Below are 17,548 nucleotides of genomic sequence, written 5' to 3' on the forward strand. Positions count from 1 at the left end.
GCTTCCTCCCTCCTCTTGCTGCTGCCTCCTCCCTCCTCCTGCTGCTGCCTCCTCCTCCTCCTCCTCTTGCTCCTCTTCCTTTCTTTCAAACACTCAATACATTTAGAGCCTGATCTTGTGCAGAAAATATCCCTGACATTTGAAGAGCTCCAGGGATTCAGTGAGCATGCTCAGTCCTTCCCTCCTGCTAGAAAGAGGAAGCTAGTTTACATACGAGTCATACCAAGCATAGCCAGCATGTCAGTGCAGTTAACTTGCAGCGGGGCTGTGAGGAAAACTAGCGTGTCTTTGTCCTAGGAAATGTGCCTCGTTTTTTGGCCTTTTTTATTGCTTTTTTTAATTTGAAGAACGATTCGTAAAGACTTCTGAAACTGCATTTTAATTCTAAGTCAAAGATAACGACACACATACAGCTTCCGAATAAACCCTTGAGGGGTTTAGTGTGTGTGTATGTGCGCGCTTTGAGGTTTCTTTTTGTGTGCGTGCTTTTTTTCTTTTTTTAACTTTTACGTACTTTATTTTGATAGCTTGAGGCTGGGCCTCTCGCTTTTTTTTTCCCCCTTTTCTTCTTTTTTTGTGAAGTTAATAAAAAGAGCCAGGCGCTCCCAAGCAATAATTGATTTTTGGAATCCTCTTTACCGTTTCGGGGCAAAAGCAAACAAGCTGGTTTTCTCTGCTAAGCCCAATAAATGCTATTTATGAAGATGGACCTGTTGAATTACCAGTACTTGGACAAGATGAACAACAATATCGGCATTCTGTGCTACGAAGGTAGATACCGCCCGCTCCTCTGAGAAACTGTCCTACTCCTTGTGTCTGTCTGCCTGGGGGAGGCCCCTCCTTCTGATTAGTATTCTAATAACATTGTCTTGGAGGTTGTTGTTGCTGTTTGTCGTTGTGGTTGTAGCCGGCCCGTCTCTCTTCTTTGGGCTTTCAAGGGTTCTGTGAAGCGTGGGTCGATTCATTCTTTCCGAGGCAACAAAGTTACCTTTGGTGTTGGGTACCTTTGAAGAGGGAACTCGATTAAAATACTCCCTGGGAGTTTTACTGGGTGCCTGCTCCAAGCGGACTCCGATTCATATGCGTACATATTGGTATATTTCGCTGTTTCAGTAATACGTGTGTATGTACACACAGTCGAGATTTGTTGGGGGCGGGTGGGGGGGGATCGTTCGGTTTTGTTGTTTATTATCACTTATTCTTGTGAACAAAGAACTCTTAGTGTCCAAGTACAAGTCCAACTGGGAGAGCATATATTCTATATCTTGGTATGATAGGGCGCTGGCATTTGTTCTCTATAGCATACAGTATTTTTAGGCCTTCCAGAACTCGGGGATTGTTTAAAAAAAATCTGCCTGTGTTTGGGAACAAAAAGTTACAGTGTGTTTTTGTTTTAAGGGAGCGATAGAACAAAAACCATAAAGAATTTTGCCATTCATTTTGGAGGACTGGTTCTGCACCCATGTTAGATAGTACAGACTGGCCCTTTGTTTGATTTCTCATTTCCTGTACAGCTCTGAGAGGATTCTGACATTGAAGGATGTTTCTCCTCCCTTCCCCACTCCCCCACATTCTGGTCTCTTGTGGAGATAATTACACACAACACCCCAGAAAAACTAAGTTTTAAAATTTAGAAGATTTTTAGGAGGAAAAAACCCAACCCAGGTTCTAATGTCATTTTTCAGTGTCTGTCACTGTTGAAATTGCCTCTGGTTGTAGTAAAAGGGAAAACTCTATTTCTTTAATTGGCATTATCTACGTGCAATTTCAAGAAGGGGTAATGGCCTGACTTGGAGTGGCTAGGAAGGCACCACTGAGGGAATTTGGCTTGGCAGTACGAATGTTTTTGTTGTAACCACATACAAATAGTGCAGCTTCAAGAAGAGCATTTTCCATGTTCTTTTAGAAATTAAAGTTAGCATTTTTCTTGGACAAGAAAGAGTGGGGGTTGGGATGGGGAGGAGACTATAATCCACTGAAGGATTCGATGAATTCAAATCACATGCTGGGAATATTCCTAAGGAAAAGGCTCTTCCTAAAACCAATCACAAACCTGTCCTCCCTCCCTTGAAAATATAAACACAAAATGCTTGCTCAAGTTGGTTGTTTTTCTTTATCCTTGTGGGGGAGGATCCGGTATTTTAGAGCCAGAAATCCCCTCTTTCCCTACTTACCGTAGATTGGAGTGTTCCAGTGGAAAGCTTTCTTTGAATCTGCTGCACAAAGTATTGACTTGCCTTTTAGGCGCTCAGATTACAGGGCAGACCTAAAGAATGGTGTAAGCAGTAAGTGATCCAGCTTGTTTCCTTGGTATCTTAATACACCACAGTTTGTTTTTGAAACTTTTTTGCCTTCAATAGATGGTGAACACAAACCTTTGTTTCTTGTTTCCCTGCCCCTATTGGGTGATTATCCTCCGATAAGGAGTAAATAAAGTTTAAAAGAAAAAGGTACAACATCGCTGTCAACCTTTTAGATGAGTCCAAACCTTGTTAGGAAAGCTGATATCAAATTAATATTTTATGTCTGCAGCTGGCAGTGGTGAGGTTAAGCTGGTGGAGGGCCTCCCCGGCTTGGTTTTTTCACTGTTTGTGTAGGAATGAGAAGTCCCAGCTATAGTTTTCTGCTGTGGCCTCTGTTACTTAGACAAGACTCTGATTTTGAAAGTAAAATAGATGTATGGGAAACAGGAGATAATAGGCCATATAGTCTGTTTAGTTTAAACATCTGTTACTGTTTTCCTTATTATGAACGTTAACTTTATTTAACACCGAAATAAACACACAGGAAATGAAGAAAAGCAAAGCAAAATGTGAGTGGTGTTTATAGTGAGCTGTTTATGTCCTGGTGGTTTATTCAGTATAAACAGTGCTCACAGCTGTACTGAACCCCAAAGGGTGATTTTTGGAGATAGGAGCAGACTTTCCATGCCAGACCTTGTGATTTCTTCAAGGGCACCTGGCTTAATCAGTGAAGACACTCCTTGCACAGAAGCAGGTCAAGACTCCTCTACGTCTCAGTAAATTGTCTTTGTAGAATACTCCTAATTAACTGATGACAAGCCCTCTGGTGATGAGCCTCCCCAAACTTAGGGAAGCTGATCTGGGCCTGTCAGGGGAAGTCCTTCTTGCTGGGTTAGGACCTGCCCAGAGCTTCGGCTCTGCCTCCATTGCCTTTGAGAACCCTGGGTCAGCTCCAGGTTCCCTTAGAGTGCTCAGGGTCATTGCCAGGTTGTACACGTTAAGTAGATCCTTTGGGCCTTGTGGTGATGAAGTCCAATGAGGAGGATACTTGAGCTCACCTACCTAGTTCAGAGAAGTCATTTTGTAACTGTGATCCGTGGCTGGAGGGCCTGTCTTGGCTCTTCTGTCCTGTTGTTTCCTATAGTAGAAGTATCGTAGTCCCTGGGTATTATTTGATTTCACTTATTATTGGAGGCCACTGCCATGCCTCCTCTTAAATAGAAATGTGTAACACTTGGCAATATAAATCAGAGGATATAAAGAAAAGTTAAGGTTTTCTTGACAAATTATTTTCCTTGATTTATTCTGGGTAAATTCTACTCTGTTTGTTCTGAGTGCTAATAAAAAGGAACTATAGTCTTTATTTAGGAGAATTGAGGGTTTCTGCCTACCCTCTCATTCCTCAAGCTTTCTCCATTCTTTCTTATTAACTCTAGAACTATTAGGTCCACCTAGGTAGTTCTTTGTTCTTAGTCAAGATCTTTCTGAAATTCTGTCCTGCAGAAAGCTTTCTTTGGGTTGAGTAGATAATAGCACTCCTCCTCCCTAAATGTTACCTGGACCTAGCCTTCCTCAGTGTCAGATTCTAGTTGACCGAGTCAAAAAAACTGAAAAGAGAATGAGAAAACTAACCAGTGTGTGATTTTTTTTTTAGAGGGGTGAGGGTTAAGTGGAAGAGGAGAGGCAGCTGGGAGAAGGGCTCAAAGGGGAGGGAGACCATGGTAATGGCTAGCAACTGAACTTTCTCATTACATATTAGCAGAATAATTAATTAAACCTGTACATTTATTTTAAACCTAAGGATCCAGCAGTTCTGGACCAAAAGAATAAACAGAAGCATAATTTATCAACTACATGCCTTTCCCTGTAGTGGTCATTAGGAAAGCAGTGTTGTGCAGTAGAAAGAGAAGTGGCCTCAGAAGAACTGAATTTTGGTCCTGACCTGCTCGCCCACTATGTGACATTGAATGTCTCTTAACTTCTCTGTGTCTCAGTCTCTAAACCTGTAAAAATGGAATACCAGTGCTTGTGCTAATTACATGTCACAGGGTCATTATGAAAACACCTTTAAAACATGCAAGCCACTTATTTCTTTTTAATTTTCGATGGGCCTGGTGATTTTATCTGAGCAGGTTGCTCCAGGTAAGTAACTTCTCCTGATGCAGTTGGGCACCTTCTCCTTGGCATTCTAAGTTCTAGAGTTTCCTGAGGGCACTGAGAGATTCAATGACTTGCCCCACACACTCCATCAGCCTCTAGGTGCCCTAGGTGGACTTGAACCCAGGTCATCTCTATCCACTATCCCCCACTGCTTCTCATTCTCATTAGTATTAGCTTGCTTACATAATACCAACAATAATAATAGCGAGCATTTCTAGAGTGCCTTAAGGTGTGAAAGTGCTTTGCAAACATCATCTCATTTTATCCTGACAATAGCATTGAGAAGCGGGTTCTATAGAGGCTGCATAGTAGAGTGATTCGAGAGAAAGATGTGGGTTCAAGTTCTTCCTCTAATGTATACTGCTTGTGTGACCCTGGGAAAGTCACTGAATCTCTCAGGGCTTTAGGCAGGATGTCTGACTCAGATAGAAACAAGGGCTACCAAACCATCCCTAAGGACTCTGGCTGGTTATTGACTTACAAAACCACATGTTAGTGTCATCCATGTTTTATTGTATTTTGATTGATTTTGTTAAATATTTTCTGACTATGTTTGAATCTGGTTCTTTGGCACTCTGGAATGTATGCAGCCAATGTCTGACACCTGCTCTAGACCACTCCTCTCTAAGTCTGTTGGTATCAGAGAAAGTGCTGACTGGCCGTGGTACAGTGAGTTTCCTCCCCTGGGAATTACCTGTATCACTGAAGTCATGGGCCTCATCCTTATCCCTCCCTTTGTCCTTCAAAGCTAAGATCAAGTCTTATCTCCAGGAATCCTTGGCTCTCAACAAATTAATAGGCGTTTATTAAGCATCTATCATATATGTGTACAAGGCACAGAGCTAGGTGCTGGGGATCCCAAGACAAAAACAGTATCCCCTGTCCTCATGGAGATTATGTACTTGTGTGTGGTTCTCACCAAGCAAGGTGGGTTTGAGGAATCAAGGCAGCACTCACTAACAGCTTGGGAAGGGTTCATGTGGGGGGTGGTGCCTAATTGAGCCCTGAATGAGGATGAAGATACCAGCAGGCAGTGAATTTCAGGCCTGGCAAAGAGCTGGGCTAGACACCCTGGGCCTGACACATAGCCCTGCCATGGCACACATTTGGGGGCTGGATCACATAGGGATGTGCTCTGGTTTCTTGTTTTGCACATTTCTTATAGTCTCATCTCTTAGATGAGAAGTTCCTTGAAAGGAGAAACTGAAGAGACTTGTGTATCCTTTTCTGGATCTAGTCAGACTAGATCAAGTCTGTTGTATCAGTGCCCCGCCTCCCCCCCCCCCCCCCCCATCTGAATTGTTGATTTCTAAAGGAAAGGAATCTTCTGTTCTGCACAGAGCCTTGGATGTTGTGCATTAGACATTAAGCAAAACCAGTCATAGGTTAATTCCATAGCTCATCCTCATCAGAATAAGCTTTTCTACCTGCTTTAGCCAGTCGGTTGGCTTTCTGCTTCATAATTGTGAAGTGAAGGAATTAATGAGCCGATTTTAGATATTTGTAAATCACTTTGCAGACCTTTAAGTGCTATGTAAATGATGCTATCATCATCATCATTGTTAATGGAGGCATCTCATGCCAGGTAGGATAACTACAAATGAATGGTTGAAAGTGCCCAGTAAGGGTTTATCCATCCATTTACTCCAAGATGGGTGCCACTTCTATTTGCATAACTTCTTGGTGCTAACAGATTGGCAGCATGATACAGGGGAAAGATCTGGAGACAGGACCTGAGTTCAGATGCTTGCCCTGCTACTCTTACTATCTGTGTGACCTTGGGCAAGTCACTTATGGTCACAGTCTTCTCTATACAATCGAGGGATTGGAACTACAGGCATTAATTGTATAGTGAAAGAAACATTGGCTCTAGAGTCAGAGGAACCTGTGTTCAAATGTCACCTCAGACACTACACGTGTGATTCTGAGTAAATCATATACATAGCTTCTCTGGGTTTCAGTTTCCTCATCTGTAAAATGAGGGGGTTAGTCTAGATGAGGGGTTCTTAACCTGGGGTCTATGAACTTTGTTTTTAAAAATATTTTTCCAACTACATTTCAGTAAAACTGGTGACTTCCATAATCCTGTGTGTAAGATTTTATGCATTTAAAAAAGTATTCTGACGAGGGGATCCATAGGTTTCTCTAGACTGCCAAAGGGGCCCATCTCTCTTCTCTCTCTGTCTCCTCTTCTCTCCTCTTCTGTCTCTCTTCTTCTTCTTCTTCTTCTTCTTCTTCTTCTTCTTCTTCTTCTTCTTCTTCTTCTTCTTCTTCTTCTTCTCTCTCTCTCTCTCTCTCTCTCCCCCTCTCCCCCCTCCCCCCTTCCCCCCTCCCCCTCTGCCCCCCTCTTCCCCCCTCTGTCCCCCTACCCCCTCCGCTGGATGATCTTGAAGGTCCCTTCCAGCTGTAGAGAGCTCAGTCAATGAAAACCTCTGAGGGAACTTCCCCACCCAGCTCTAAGTGAATGGAGAGCCTTTTTAAATGCATTTATGTTGGGATGGTGCTTTAAACTGCTCTTAATGCTGCCTTCATTGTGTGCTTAGAGTCACTTGTGTGTTGTTTGGTGGAAAGTTTCTCCTTTAATAATGTGATTTCATACTGTAAAAATATGCCACATTTTATAGCATTCTTAAATACTGAAAAGCATGTTAAGTTCTGGAACTATTCATTGTTTGGTAATAGGAGAGAATTAATAATCACTGTCTAAATTGCGAGTTGCTGACCTGAGATCCCCATATTGGGGTTTACATGAATTTCAGTGAATGGATTGTGGGGGGGGGAGCAGTTTTGAACAGCTTCCTGTGTAATGGAGTCTCGTTTTCATTGTTCTTTCTCTAATTAGCTCAGCAATCAGGAAGCAGAGGGGAGCTTTGGGCCCAATTGAGGTGAAAAGGCCATGGAACAGAAATAGGTGGGACCCAAGTCTCCCCAGTGCCACAGATCAAATGACAAGAGCCTGATTTGGGGGGAGTGGGCCGAGGTTGGCGGGGTGTCTTCTGAGGTGGAACATCTGTAACTATTTTACCGTGGAAACTAATTTTACTTTAACTTCACATAGTTGTTCCCTGGGAGGGTGAGTACATGTGAATGAGGTTACTGGGAGGGGTTTGGGTTTCTAAAACATGCCCAGGTGAGCCAGGAGTGCTGATACCTCCAGCAGGAAGACTAGCCAGTTGGGGTTTCTACTCATTATAGTTTGGGAACACGAAAATTTAGGTTATGCTGGCCTTCATCTCTCCCCCACCCCACACACAATTTACACCCTCTCCTCTCCTCCCCACCGCGTGTCCCCAGATAATTTTCCTTGGCTGTTTATCTCTTGGAGTGTACAGATGGCTCTGTTTGGGAAGCAGATTTGTCTTCCTTCCTCCCTCTACCCCTCCTACCCCCCCACCCCCGCCCCCATCTCTTTTGTTTAGATGTGTGTTAGTGCTGTGTTCCTGGGCCTTTGGATTTGTTGTAGTGAGAGATAGAAAAAAAATGTTGAAAGATACAAAGAAATCCCCACCAGCCTGTGAGGAGGCTCAGCCTCCTTAAAACTTCATCATGTGCCTGTTGTAGAAAACTGGGTTTTGTTATGATGAAAATTAGATACAGATTTATCTTGTGTGTGTGTGTGTGTGTGTGTGTGTAAGTAAACAGTTCCTCTGAGGGAGAATGTGTAATGTTGTATACAGATATAGACACACAGAAATAGAGCAGGGCACTGTTGATGTGATTTGGTTGTAATTGTGTATTACACATTTAGTACTTCATGACTTTATTATTTAGCCTACAGTATAAGTCTTGCCTGGGATTGGAGGCTTTAGGACTATTTAAAAAAAAAGAGAGAGAGAGAGAGATCGTGTATCCATTCCAAAAAAATTCAGTGGAAGCTTAATATTAAATGCAGAGCCTGAAAGTAATTTTACAAACTCCATTTGCTCATTTCTTTCCCTCCTAAAAATCCTGTGTTGGGTTGAGTTCTAAAGAATGACTTCCATCAGTTTGCCTCCTCCATCCTGCATTGCAACATCAGTTTCTACTCAACTCAGTAGGCTGTTTTAATTTTAGTGTATTGTGTCTACATTATATTTTACCCCTAACAACGAGCCAATTTCTGGTAGTTGAAAGAGTGTTTATTTACTCAAATAAAATATAACTTATCTTCTTAAGGTCCTCTCTAGTTTGCTGCTATTTATACGATCTTTCAGGAGGCTTACATTTCACTCTGTTGTTTGCAAAGAAGTTAAGTAAACACAGCTCACTGAAATACTTTTAGTAAATGATTAGAGGAAACTCCATAATGTCCTTCCACATTCAATTCCCAGGACTTTTCAAGGGACTACCAAGAGAACGTCTTTGCTCAATACCAAACCAGTAAAAGTCACTTGGATCCCACCATGTCTCTTGGAGTTTCTTCTCTGCTCTTCCTTTACCAGCATTTCCATGGTTTACTCCGTAGGAGCCAATAATGGTGCACTGTCATGCAGGTCTACCTTTCTTCTCTCTCTCTCTCTCTCTCTCACCCCCGCCACAGTCCATGTTTACTGGGAAGAAAATATATTACATAAATAAGAGCGTAGTTTTGGAAAGGATAAAGTAGAGAATCATTTTGGAGATTCGTCACTTAATTAGTGTCTGTAAGCAGCAAGTTTAGTTCTGCGTTAATAAGCAATTTGCTTAAAGGCAGCAACTGTTACTAACAAGTCAACTTTGTGGCTGTGCCAGGTTTCTTTGGATTTAAATCCAGGGACTTTCTGGATACATAGAAAAAGCTTAAATTGCTCCAGTGTTTAAACAATACACTACATTGTATAGAGCACTGTTCAAAAGCAACAAAGACCTCCAACCACAGAGCTCATTGTGAACACTCTGAAATTATGAATGAAAAAGAATCATCCATATGTATTGGTTTTGATTTTTCTTTTGTATCTGTTTTGCATGAAAATAGTTGCCTCTTAATTCTTTCTAGACACTAATGCAGATGGAGCCCTATGATTTGATTCTGGCAGAGTCAGTTCCAAATTTTAATATGCTTGTTGCATATGTGCTCTGCCAAGCAATTTAGCAAAGTTGTTTACACTACCCATAAGCCAGCAGGACAGATCCTATAATTCTTGACTGATAATAGTAGAGGGAGTGATGAGTGCAAATCTCTGGAGTTTTTGTTTCCCTTTAAAATAAACAAAATTCTAATTATAAGGTAATACTGTTAAAGAGGCATACATTTGATTTGAAATTTTATTTTAAAACCAGGCACCTTTTCCCCCCTCCCTTCTTCTGTATTGAGAATACTTGTCTTTACATGTGTTTTTCAGATGGGCAACTGACAAAGTACTGCCTGACCCTACAGAGAATTATTATTTTCTTTTTCTGCTGGAAATCTTTGCTCTGTTTGGCAGTGCTTGAAATAACTGGCCAGAAGAACCCTCACTATAAAAATGTTTCCTTAAAGTGTTCTGGACAGCTTTAAAAGGCCCCATGTTCTGGGGAAGAACTTAGTGGAGGGTAAGAAGATTAAAGAAATAGTACAGAATCAGTCCTTGATCTAGAACAAGCATTATAGACTACTTGTTTAGGACTGAATCTAGCTTTAGGACTAAAGTTCTCCGCCCCTATTATAACCAGTTAAGAAAAAGAGGCTGGTGTGGGGAAGCATGGAGAAGAAAAGAGAAAGTTAGGAGGAGCCTGAGAAGAGAGAAAGAGAAAGGGAAGGAAGAACTGGGGCAGGGAATTAAGGGGAAGTAGAGTCTAGGATCAGTGTTAGTGAGAAACTAAGTTGGTCCTGTTATGGTACTGTTCCTTTGAACCCTGGGCAATAGAGGAAGGTATCAGTCATTATTCCTAACTGTTGAAAGTCTAATTTGTTCCCTGGGGAAGTTTAAGGCAATCCTTTCTGCACCAGAAGAAGCTGGTCAGGTTTAATTTTCAAGCTTTAACTTTTTTTTCCTTAAACAAAGTAAATCTCATGGATTTGTGAATGTTTCCCATGGTTTTTTTTTAAACACTTGTTAAATTTTAGAAATTTCCTTTGAAACCTTAGAGGGGTCAGTCATTTTACTAGTATTTTGATATAAAAAAGCTTTTGATTGCCTTTTTTTATTTCCAGATTCCTGGAACAATATCTGAGAGTTTCATTGGGAACAAGTATTTTATTGCACCGTTTTAAATCTTAAAAAAAAAAAATCATAGGTAGTTCTTCTGGTCTGTAGACTTCAGTTTCTTCATCTGTAAAGTGAGCAAGTTGAAGTAGATGGACTTTGCGATCCATCCCAGCTCTGCCTTTTGCCACTAGATGTAAAGATATAGTTGAGTTGTTTTGGTCCAGACTTGTTATTTCACCTGTGTAGGTCTCCTTGTGTGTCAATTCCCTCCCTAGATACAGATCTGCAACTCAGTGGTCACCGCCCTGGGTCTCACCTGAAAGGAATAGTATATAGTGAGCAAAGAATAGTGGAAAGACTTCTTCAGGAATAAGTGGGGCAATGGGCAGCTGCCCTTGACATGCCTGCAGAGGTTTGGCTCAGAATGTCTTAGCTCCAGGCCCATTGGGCACAAAACTCAAGAGTACTTGGGTTCATTTCCTAACTCGGATGATTATTTATTAGCTGTTTGCCCTTGGGCACATAACTAGACCCTTCTGGAATTCTATTTTTTTTCTTTGTAAAAATTTAGAAATTCTGGGTTACATGATTCCCTGGCTGGTGGTTCATAGTCAGAATACTATTAGACTGAATATGAAATCTCCAGAAGGCCACATGAAATTAAGCCTAACAGCCATCTTGCATTTCAGGGAAAATGGGTACGAGGGTGCTTGTATGCATCTTCATTTTTTTTGAGTACTTGTTATTGAGTAGGCATTGGTTTTGTTTATGAAATGTATGAATGTAGAGAGGGCATGATTCCTAAAATGTAGAAAAGACATAGATTCCTAGAAGTTTAAGCAGCATATGGATGCTTCCTCCTCAGTATAATTTCTAGGAAGTAGTAGTTTACTATTATGGAATTTTTTGGTGATCATTTATGTTCAGTAAGGTGTTAGTGGAAGCATTTCAGCACAGTGCCTTGAACATAGGTGATGTTCAGTAAACATGTATTGAATAATGGAAGGTAAACATAGGTCATACCGTCAGAGATTTTTAAATTGGATGGCACCTTAGAGGTGAGTTTGGCCATCCTTTTATAGTGAGGAAAATGAGGCCTGGTGTCTGAGTCACCCAGGAACCCAGAGGTGGAGCTGGGGTTTGAACCTTGGGTACCCTGTCTTTGGATGCAGCGCTCTTTCCGTTTTACCAGGAAAGCTCTTTGGTTCGTTTGGAGCTATTCAGATGATGCTTGAGACATTTAGTCAGTGTAAGGATCCAAACAGGTGAAGACGAGTGAAATAATGAGTCATTACTGAGATAATTTGCTAGATACAGATGGCCCAGCTCATTCCATCGGGCTCTCAAAATTGGTGGAAGGGAAAGAGCTCTGGATTTCTGATCGGAGAGCCTAAGCTCAACCTCTGCCTCTGTTGGACATCTTACTTATGTGACCTTGACCAAGTCTCTTACCTTCTCTTCATCTCTAAATTGAGAGATTTGGACTAAAGTATTGGTGTCAAACTCAGAAACAAAGATGATGACAAGCATCCCTGCAGGTCTCATATTGGCTTAGAAAACCACAAATTAACATTATCTATTTTTTATCAGTTTTATTTATTTTGTCAACTATTTCCCAATTACATCTTAGTCTGGCTTGGGTTTACCCAAGGAGTGTAGCTGGCTGTGTTTGACACCTCTGGGCCAGATGATCTCAATAGCAAAGACCACATCTCTTTTACGTCCCTTCAGGTATCTAGTATGATTCTGGGCACGTAACTGTTGGCTTAATTTAGTTCTTTCCGGCTCTAAATCCTCTGATCTTTGGTAAGACTCGGGGAGGCCTGAATCACTCAGCCTTAACTCTACTTTGACAAGGTCAGTAGTAGACAGTCATCTTTTAGATTTGTAGTCAGGAAGACCCTTTCCGTTCACCTAGTCTTCATATGTGAAGATCAGCCCAATCATAATTTTACATCAAGTTAAGTCAATAGCCCAAGCTTAGGTTGTGTTCCTAGCAGGGTGTGAAAGAAGAGATGGTCTTGGTTCCTGGGGAGGCCAAATGTAGGTAAATGAAACAAATAGGGAATAAATTCTTTTTCTGCCTGCCTCTTCGTCCTCACTAATATGCCAAAATTACCTTCTCTTTTAAAAGATATCTTACTTGCGTTGATGCCTTTTGTTCTTGCGTCTCATTGATAATCACCGCTAACATTTATCAAGGACTTTACAGTTTCTAAAGCCCTGTATATGTTATCTCATTTGACACTCACAGCAAACCTGTGGTATGGGTGCTGTTATCTCTGTTTTAGAGGTAAGGAAACTGAGGCTGAGAGAGGTAAGTGCCCTGGCCAGGCTCATACAACCAGTAAGTGTCTGAGGTGAGAAACGAATTATTCAAGTCTTCCAGACTCCACATCCAGTGCTCTATTCACTATGCCACCCAGTCATCTATATTTGTTTCTATATATATAGTTCTCTTCCTTTCCCTACTCTGCAAGTCATCTCTTATAACAAAAATTTAAAAGGAGAAGACACAAAGGCAGTTAAGTAAAACATAACCAACAAATCGCCTGTTTCTGACTGTGTGTGTGTGTGTGTGTGTGTGTGTGTGTGTAATTTCACACACATATTCCCTTCTTTCCCCCTGTCTTCCCTTTCTGATGAAGGGAGGGAGGTTTATTTTTCTCCATTCCTCTCTGGGGCCAAGCATCTTCACGAGTCATAGGTCTGATTGTCATTCCCCTGCTCAAAACTCTTTATTGGATCACTATTGTCTCTTGGCTAACATAATGCTCTCCAACCTGGCATGTAAGACCCCATGCAATCTGATTCCCACCAAGTTTTCCAAATGTATCACACACACACTTTCCATATTTTATATTCCAACAAAACCAGACTACTAGCTGCTTCCACATTGCAATCCCCATCTCTCATCTCTGTGCCTTCAGCAGGTTGCTCCATTTAGGCCTGAAATAGCTGCTTTCTGTCTCTACCCATCTCCACAGAATTCTTGTCTTCTTTGAAGGCCTAGCAGGTGCTCTTTCTTCCTCAGCTCCTCCTGACTTCTCCGCCCCACCTCCCAATTGGTAGTGTGCTTTTCTCAAGTTAGCTTGCATTAATTTATCTTCATTCATGTTGTATTTCCCTAGCCTGGCAGAATTCTTTGAGGTTTCTTGGGGTCAGGGGTTGTTGTGCACATGTGTATGTAAGTGTACACACACATATATGCTTGTCTGTGTGTGTATCCCAAGTGCCTCACCTTTCATAAGTGTTTGTTGAATTTAATTGACTGAAAGGTTATGATTTTCTAATCAGATCAGTTCCCAGGCATGAAAACTAGTGAAAAGCTGGCAGACCCCTTCAGTACTATAGTGGACTCCTCCGTGAAATGATCTCAGAAGCTATCAAGTCCAAACTGTCCATTTTATAGATTACAGAACTGATGCCTAGGAGGCCTAAGTGATTTGCTCAGGGTTACACAGGTAGTGACCATCAGATGTGGGACTTGACAGACTTCAGAGCCAGTATTCTTTCCACTGTGCTACCATGCTACTGGTGGGAAGGCATTCCAGTGCTTACCCACTTATATGCCTCCTTATTCTGTCAGCTTGCCTGTGTCCTTTCATGAATTTTCTACAAGGCATCTACCCCAAATTCTGGGCACCTTCTTCTCCATCTCTTGAAGTCACATGGCTAGCAGTGGGTCCTGTGGGATGCTCATTGGATGTGCTTCACTCTTGCTACATCACCTGCTCAACATCTCTTTCTAGCATTCATCTCTCTGAGGACACTCTTCAGCTGCTTCTCCATCATTGCCGATGTATGGCAGATTACTCAAGCCTACCACGTTCCTCTCCATTGCCCCTTGATTGGTTGACTTGTGCTTCTATTTCTTTGAAGATGATGGGACTCTGGCTTGAAGTGATGCCATATGATACCACTGGTGGTAGCCATGCTGATCTTAAAAAAGAAGGAGATACAGACTAGACCGGTGATCTCACTGGCATAGAGACCTGCTGGTTGAGGAACTCACTCTCCCAGTGTAGCACCTTGCTAAATAAATAGACGGACTTTCATTTCAAGGAGAAGCCTGGTGTGGTTAAAAGTGCTAGACAGTTTCCCAATGGCAATCCAGCATTGTCTCCTGTTCAGTTCTGCTATGCACTGGCAATACAAACCCCCCAAAATAGGGGGGTCCCTGCCTTCATGGATCTTACAACCTATGGGGGTACAGGTGGATTCTAGAACTAGATATATACACACACACACACACACACACATATATATATATATATATGTATACACACACACACACACAGACACACACACACACATATATATATATATATATATATATTCTTAACCCATACCAGTTGTATGGGTTGTCCATCTAAACATCCCTTATCCACTTGGTTCTCCTGTGTGTGTGGGTAAACTGAACTCTTTAGTTTTTAGGGATCCATTTGAGAGGCTCTGCAGGGTTCCAAGGCTTGATGTAATCAACACATGATTTACAAACATGAACATCTGGAGCAGCTTACCATCTATAGGAAGTCATTCTTCCATTTAGTCCTTGTACCGACCGGCCTTAGTGGTCTCAAGTGGCAGAACCAGGAGAATTTGGGTAGGGTACAGGGAGATCTATTTAAGCTCCACGTAAAGAAAAACTTTCCAACAATAAGAGCTATCCTAATGTGGAGTGGGCTTCTTGGAGAAGGTAAAGGCTTCCCGGTCACTGGAGGATGTCAAGTGGAGTCTTCACGACTGCTTGTGTGGCATGGGAGGAGAGTCCTATTGAGAATGCATAAGACTAGATGCATACCCAGGTGCCTACTAGAACTGAGATTCTGGGGTTCAATCATCCTCATCTTGTGATTGTACTCTCTAACTCAGGGCTTCCGAACCTTTTTTGTGTGTTGTGATCCCCTTCGGCAGCTTGTGGACCTCTTTTCAGAGTCATGTTTTTACATAGATAAAATAAAATACATATTATTGCAAAGGAAACCAATTATATTGAGATACATTTATCAAAATATTTTAAAATAAAAAGACAGATTCGAGGATACCAGGTTCTTCCATATTCCTGTGGGGCCTCCTTGTTTCTAGAACCCATCTGTTGGAGCCTCAGATTGTTAAATCTCTTTTCCTGTGTGTAAAGCTGGGACTACACAGAAATGTGATTAATTTTGTTTGTTTTTTAACAAGTAGCAGAACTTATACATTCAAATGACTTAATTCCCTTCAAAGTACAGGCAATAGCCTCATCCCACAATTCCAGGAAAATGTGAAGTTAGATGAAGCATTATCAGAAAACAGTTTTGCATGAACAATATTATAAATGGGTGATTGGCCAAATTAAATTAAATTAAACAAATATTTAAGTATTAATTATATACAAGCCACTGGCAAAAAGGGGTCTTTTCCACAGAAAAGACTATGAACCCATGGTCTAGCAGTATAGTTGAGTTCCCTTTAATGTAAATGTGTACCAAGTGACTTCATTTTATATTGTCTAAGACTTTGCATATAGGTGCACAATAAACGCAAGTCAATCGATTCCCTGAGTGGTCTCCATTTGGAAACATTCAGACCTGATATCAGGATGCTGAATTATCTTGTGTGGATAGGGCACCATTTCTTCTGCCCCGCCTTCTCGGTACTCAGCTTGGCTCACTCTCTTGTGAGGTGTTTAGTTTACCTGGTATGCTCTGGCAACATCTGGGCTGCTGTCACTTCTCTTTGTATGAGTGCCCTTCACTTCCTGCTAGAGACACTAGAATGGCTGTGAGTCTTTCAGTTAATCAGCAAGCAGCTGTTAAGCTCTTACTGTGGCCCAGAGTAAGAGTGAGAGGCAGTGTGGTGCAGTGGTTAAAGTCAGGAGGACATGGGTTCAAGTCTTGCCCCCAACCCCTTAGTGTTGTAGGCAGCTCTCTAGGAGACCCATCATTCTATCCACTATCCTAGTTTCTCTTAGAATATAAGCTCTTTGAGAGCAGGAACTGTATTTCTTTTTGCTTATATTATGTTTCCAGAGCTTAGCACAATGCCTGGTATCTAAGAGGAGGTTTATATGCCAGTGAAATCACAAGCCCAGTCTATACCTCCATCCTTTTTCATAGGCACCTAGGTACCAGGCACCATGCTCAGCCCCAAGGATGCCAGTACAGGGCATCCCAAAAGTCTGAGTGCAGTTTTAAGCTTTAATAACTTCAAAAATATCAAGACTATAAGCTTACAAAAACACCATTTGAGAGGTTAATTATTTAAATTTTTTTTTGTACTTAGTTTTTGCATAATGTTTAATTTTAATGGAATGTTCTGGATGACCCTTTCTCAGACCGGTGCATCAGTAGTGAAAGTCCTCTTGTTTGTGACCATGGTCACCTAATCTATCTCCATTAGAGTTGTTCCATGTGGGGTTACATCCGAACTGTCATGTATACATCAAAACCTCACTCCGTGATTCATCTTAAGGTTAGGACTACAAATGCAGTCTATTCAGTCACCAAGCAATAGCCTATGAAAGTTTTTTACAAAGTTCAAACACTGACTAGAGTGCCGTGTAGCACAGGATGGTCATCACATTGAATTTTAATTTAAAAAATGTGAATATTTTAAAATGCAAGTAACTTAACTTTCAGATGTTGATTTTATAGCATTCATACTTTATATATTTGTAGCATTTATACTTAGGAAGTTATTGAAACTTAAAATTGCACCACAACTTTTGGGATACCCTGTATAAAGAAACAATGGAATGCCTTGATCTCAGAAGAGTCAAAATTACAAATAACCCCCCAAAAGCAATGAAAAGATACCATATAGTGGATGTAAGTAGGTAGTAAGGTGCTACTGACATTGGTTGAAGTGATGGAAAAGGCATCATAAAAGACATAGATGACTAGGAAAAGGGGTGCATGAATTCATGTATAGACAATGAGAGGCAACAGAGATTTTAGGAGAACAATAGGAAGGCCTACAGGGTGCTGGTTAGATCCTTTAGGAAAAGCTTATGAGAAGTTATGTATGGATAAGAATCCTGCAGTATGAGAAGATGCAGATGAATTGTAACCTGTA

General features: G+C 41.3%; 1 protein-coding gene across 1 annotated transcript in view; it reads left to right on the top strand.

The window, feature by feature from the left end:
* Positions 1–219: 219 nt before the first annotated feature.
* VGLL4 (vestigial like family member 4) overlaps positions 220–17,548 on the top strand; it is a 99,829-nt gene continuing 82,500 nt past the window's right edge. Inside the window, exon 1 of the mRNA XM_036738538.1 lies at positions 220–771. Coding sequence (XP_036594433.1) covers positions 690–771 — 82 coding nt within the window. The 5' untranslated portion in view covers positions 220–689. The remainder of the gene's footprint in view (positions 772–17,548) is intronic.

This window comes from Trichosurus vulpecula, chromosome 9 (genome assembly GCF_011100635.1).
Source record: "Trichosurus vulpecula isolate mTriVul1 chromosome 9, mTriVul1.pri, whole genome shotgun sequence".
NCBI classification, from domain to species: domain Eukaryota; kingdom Metazoa; phylum Chordata; class Mammalia; order Diprotodontia; family Phalangeridae; genus Trichosurus; species Trichosurus vulpecula.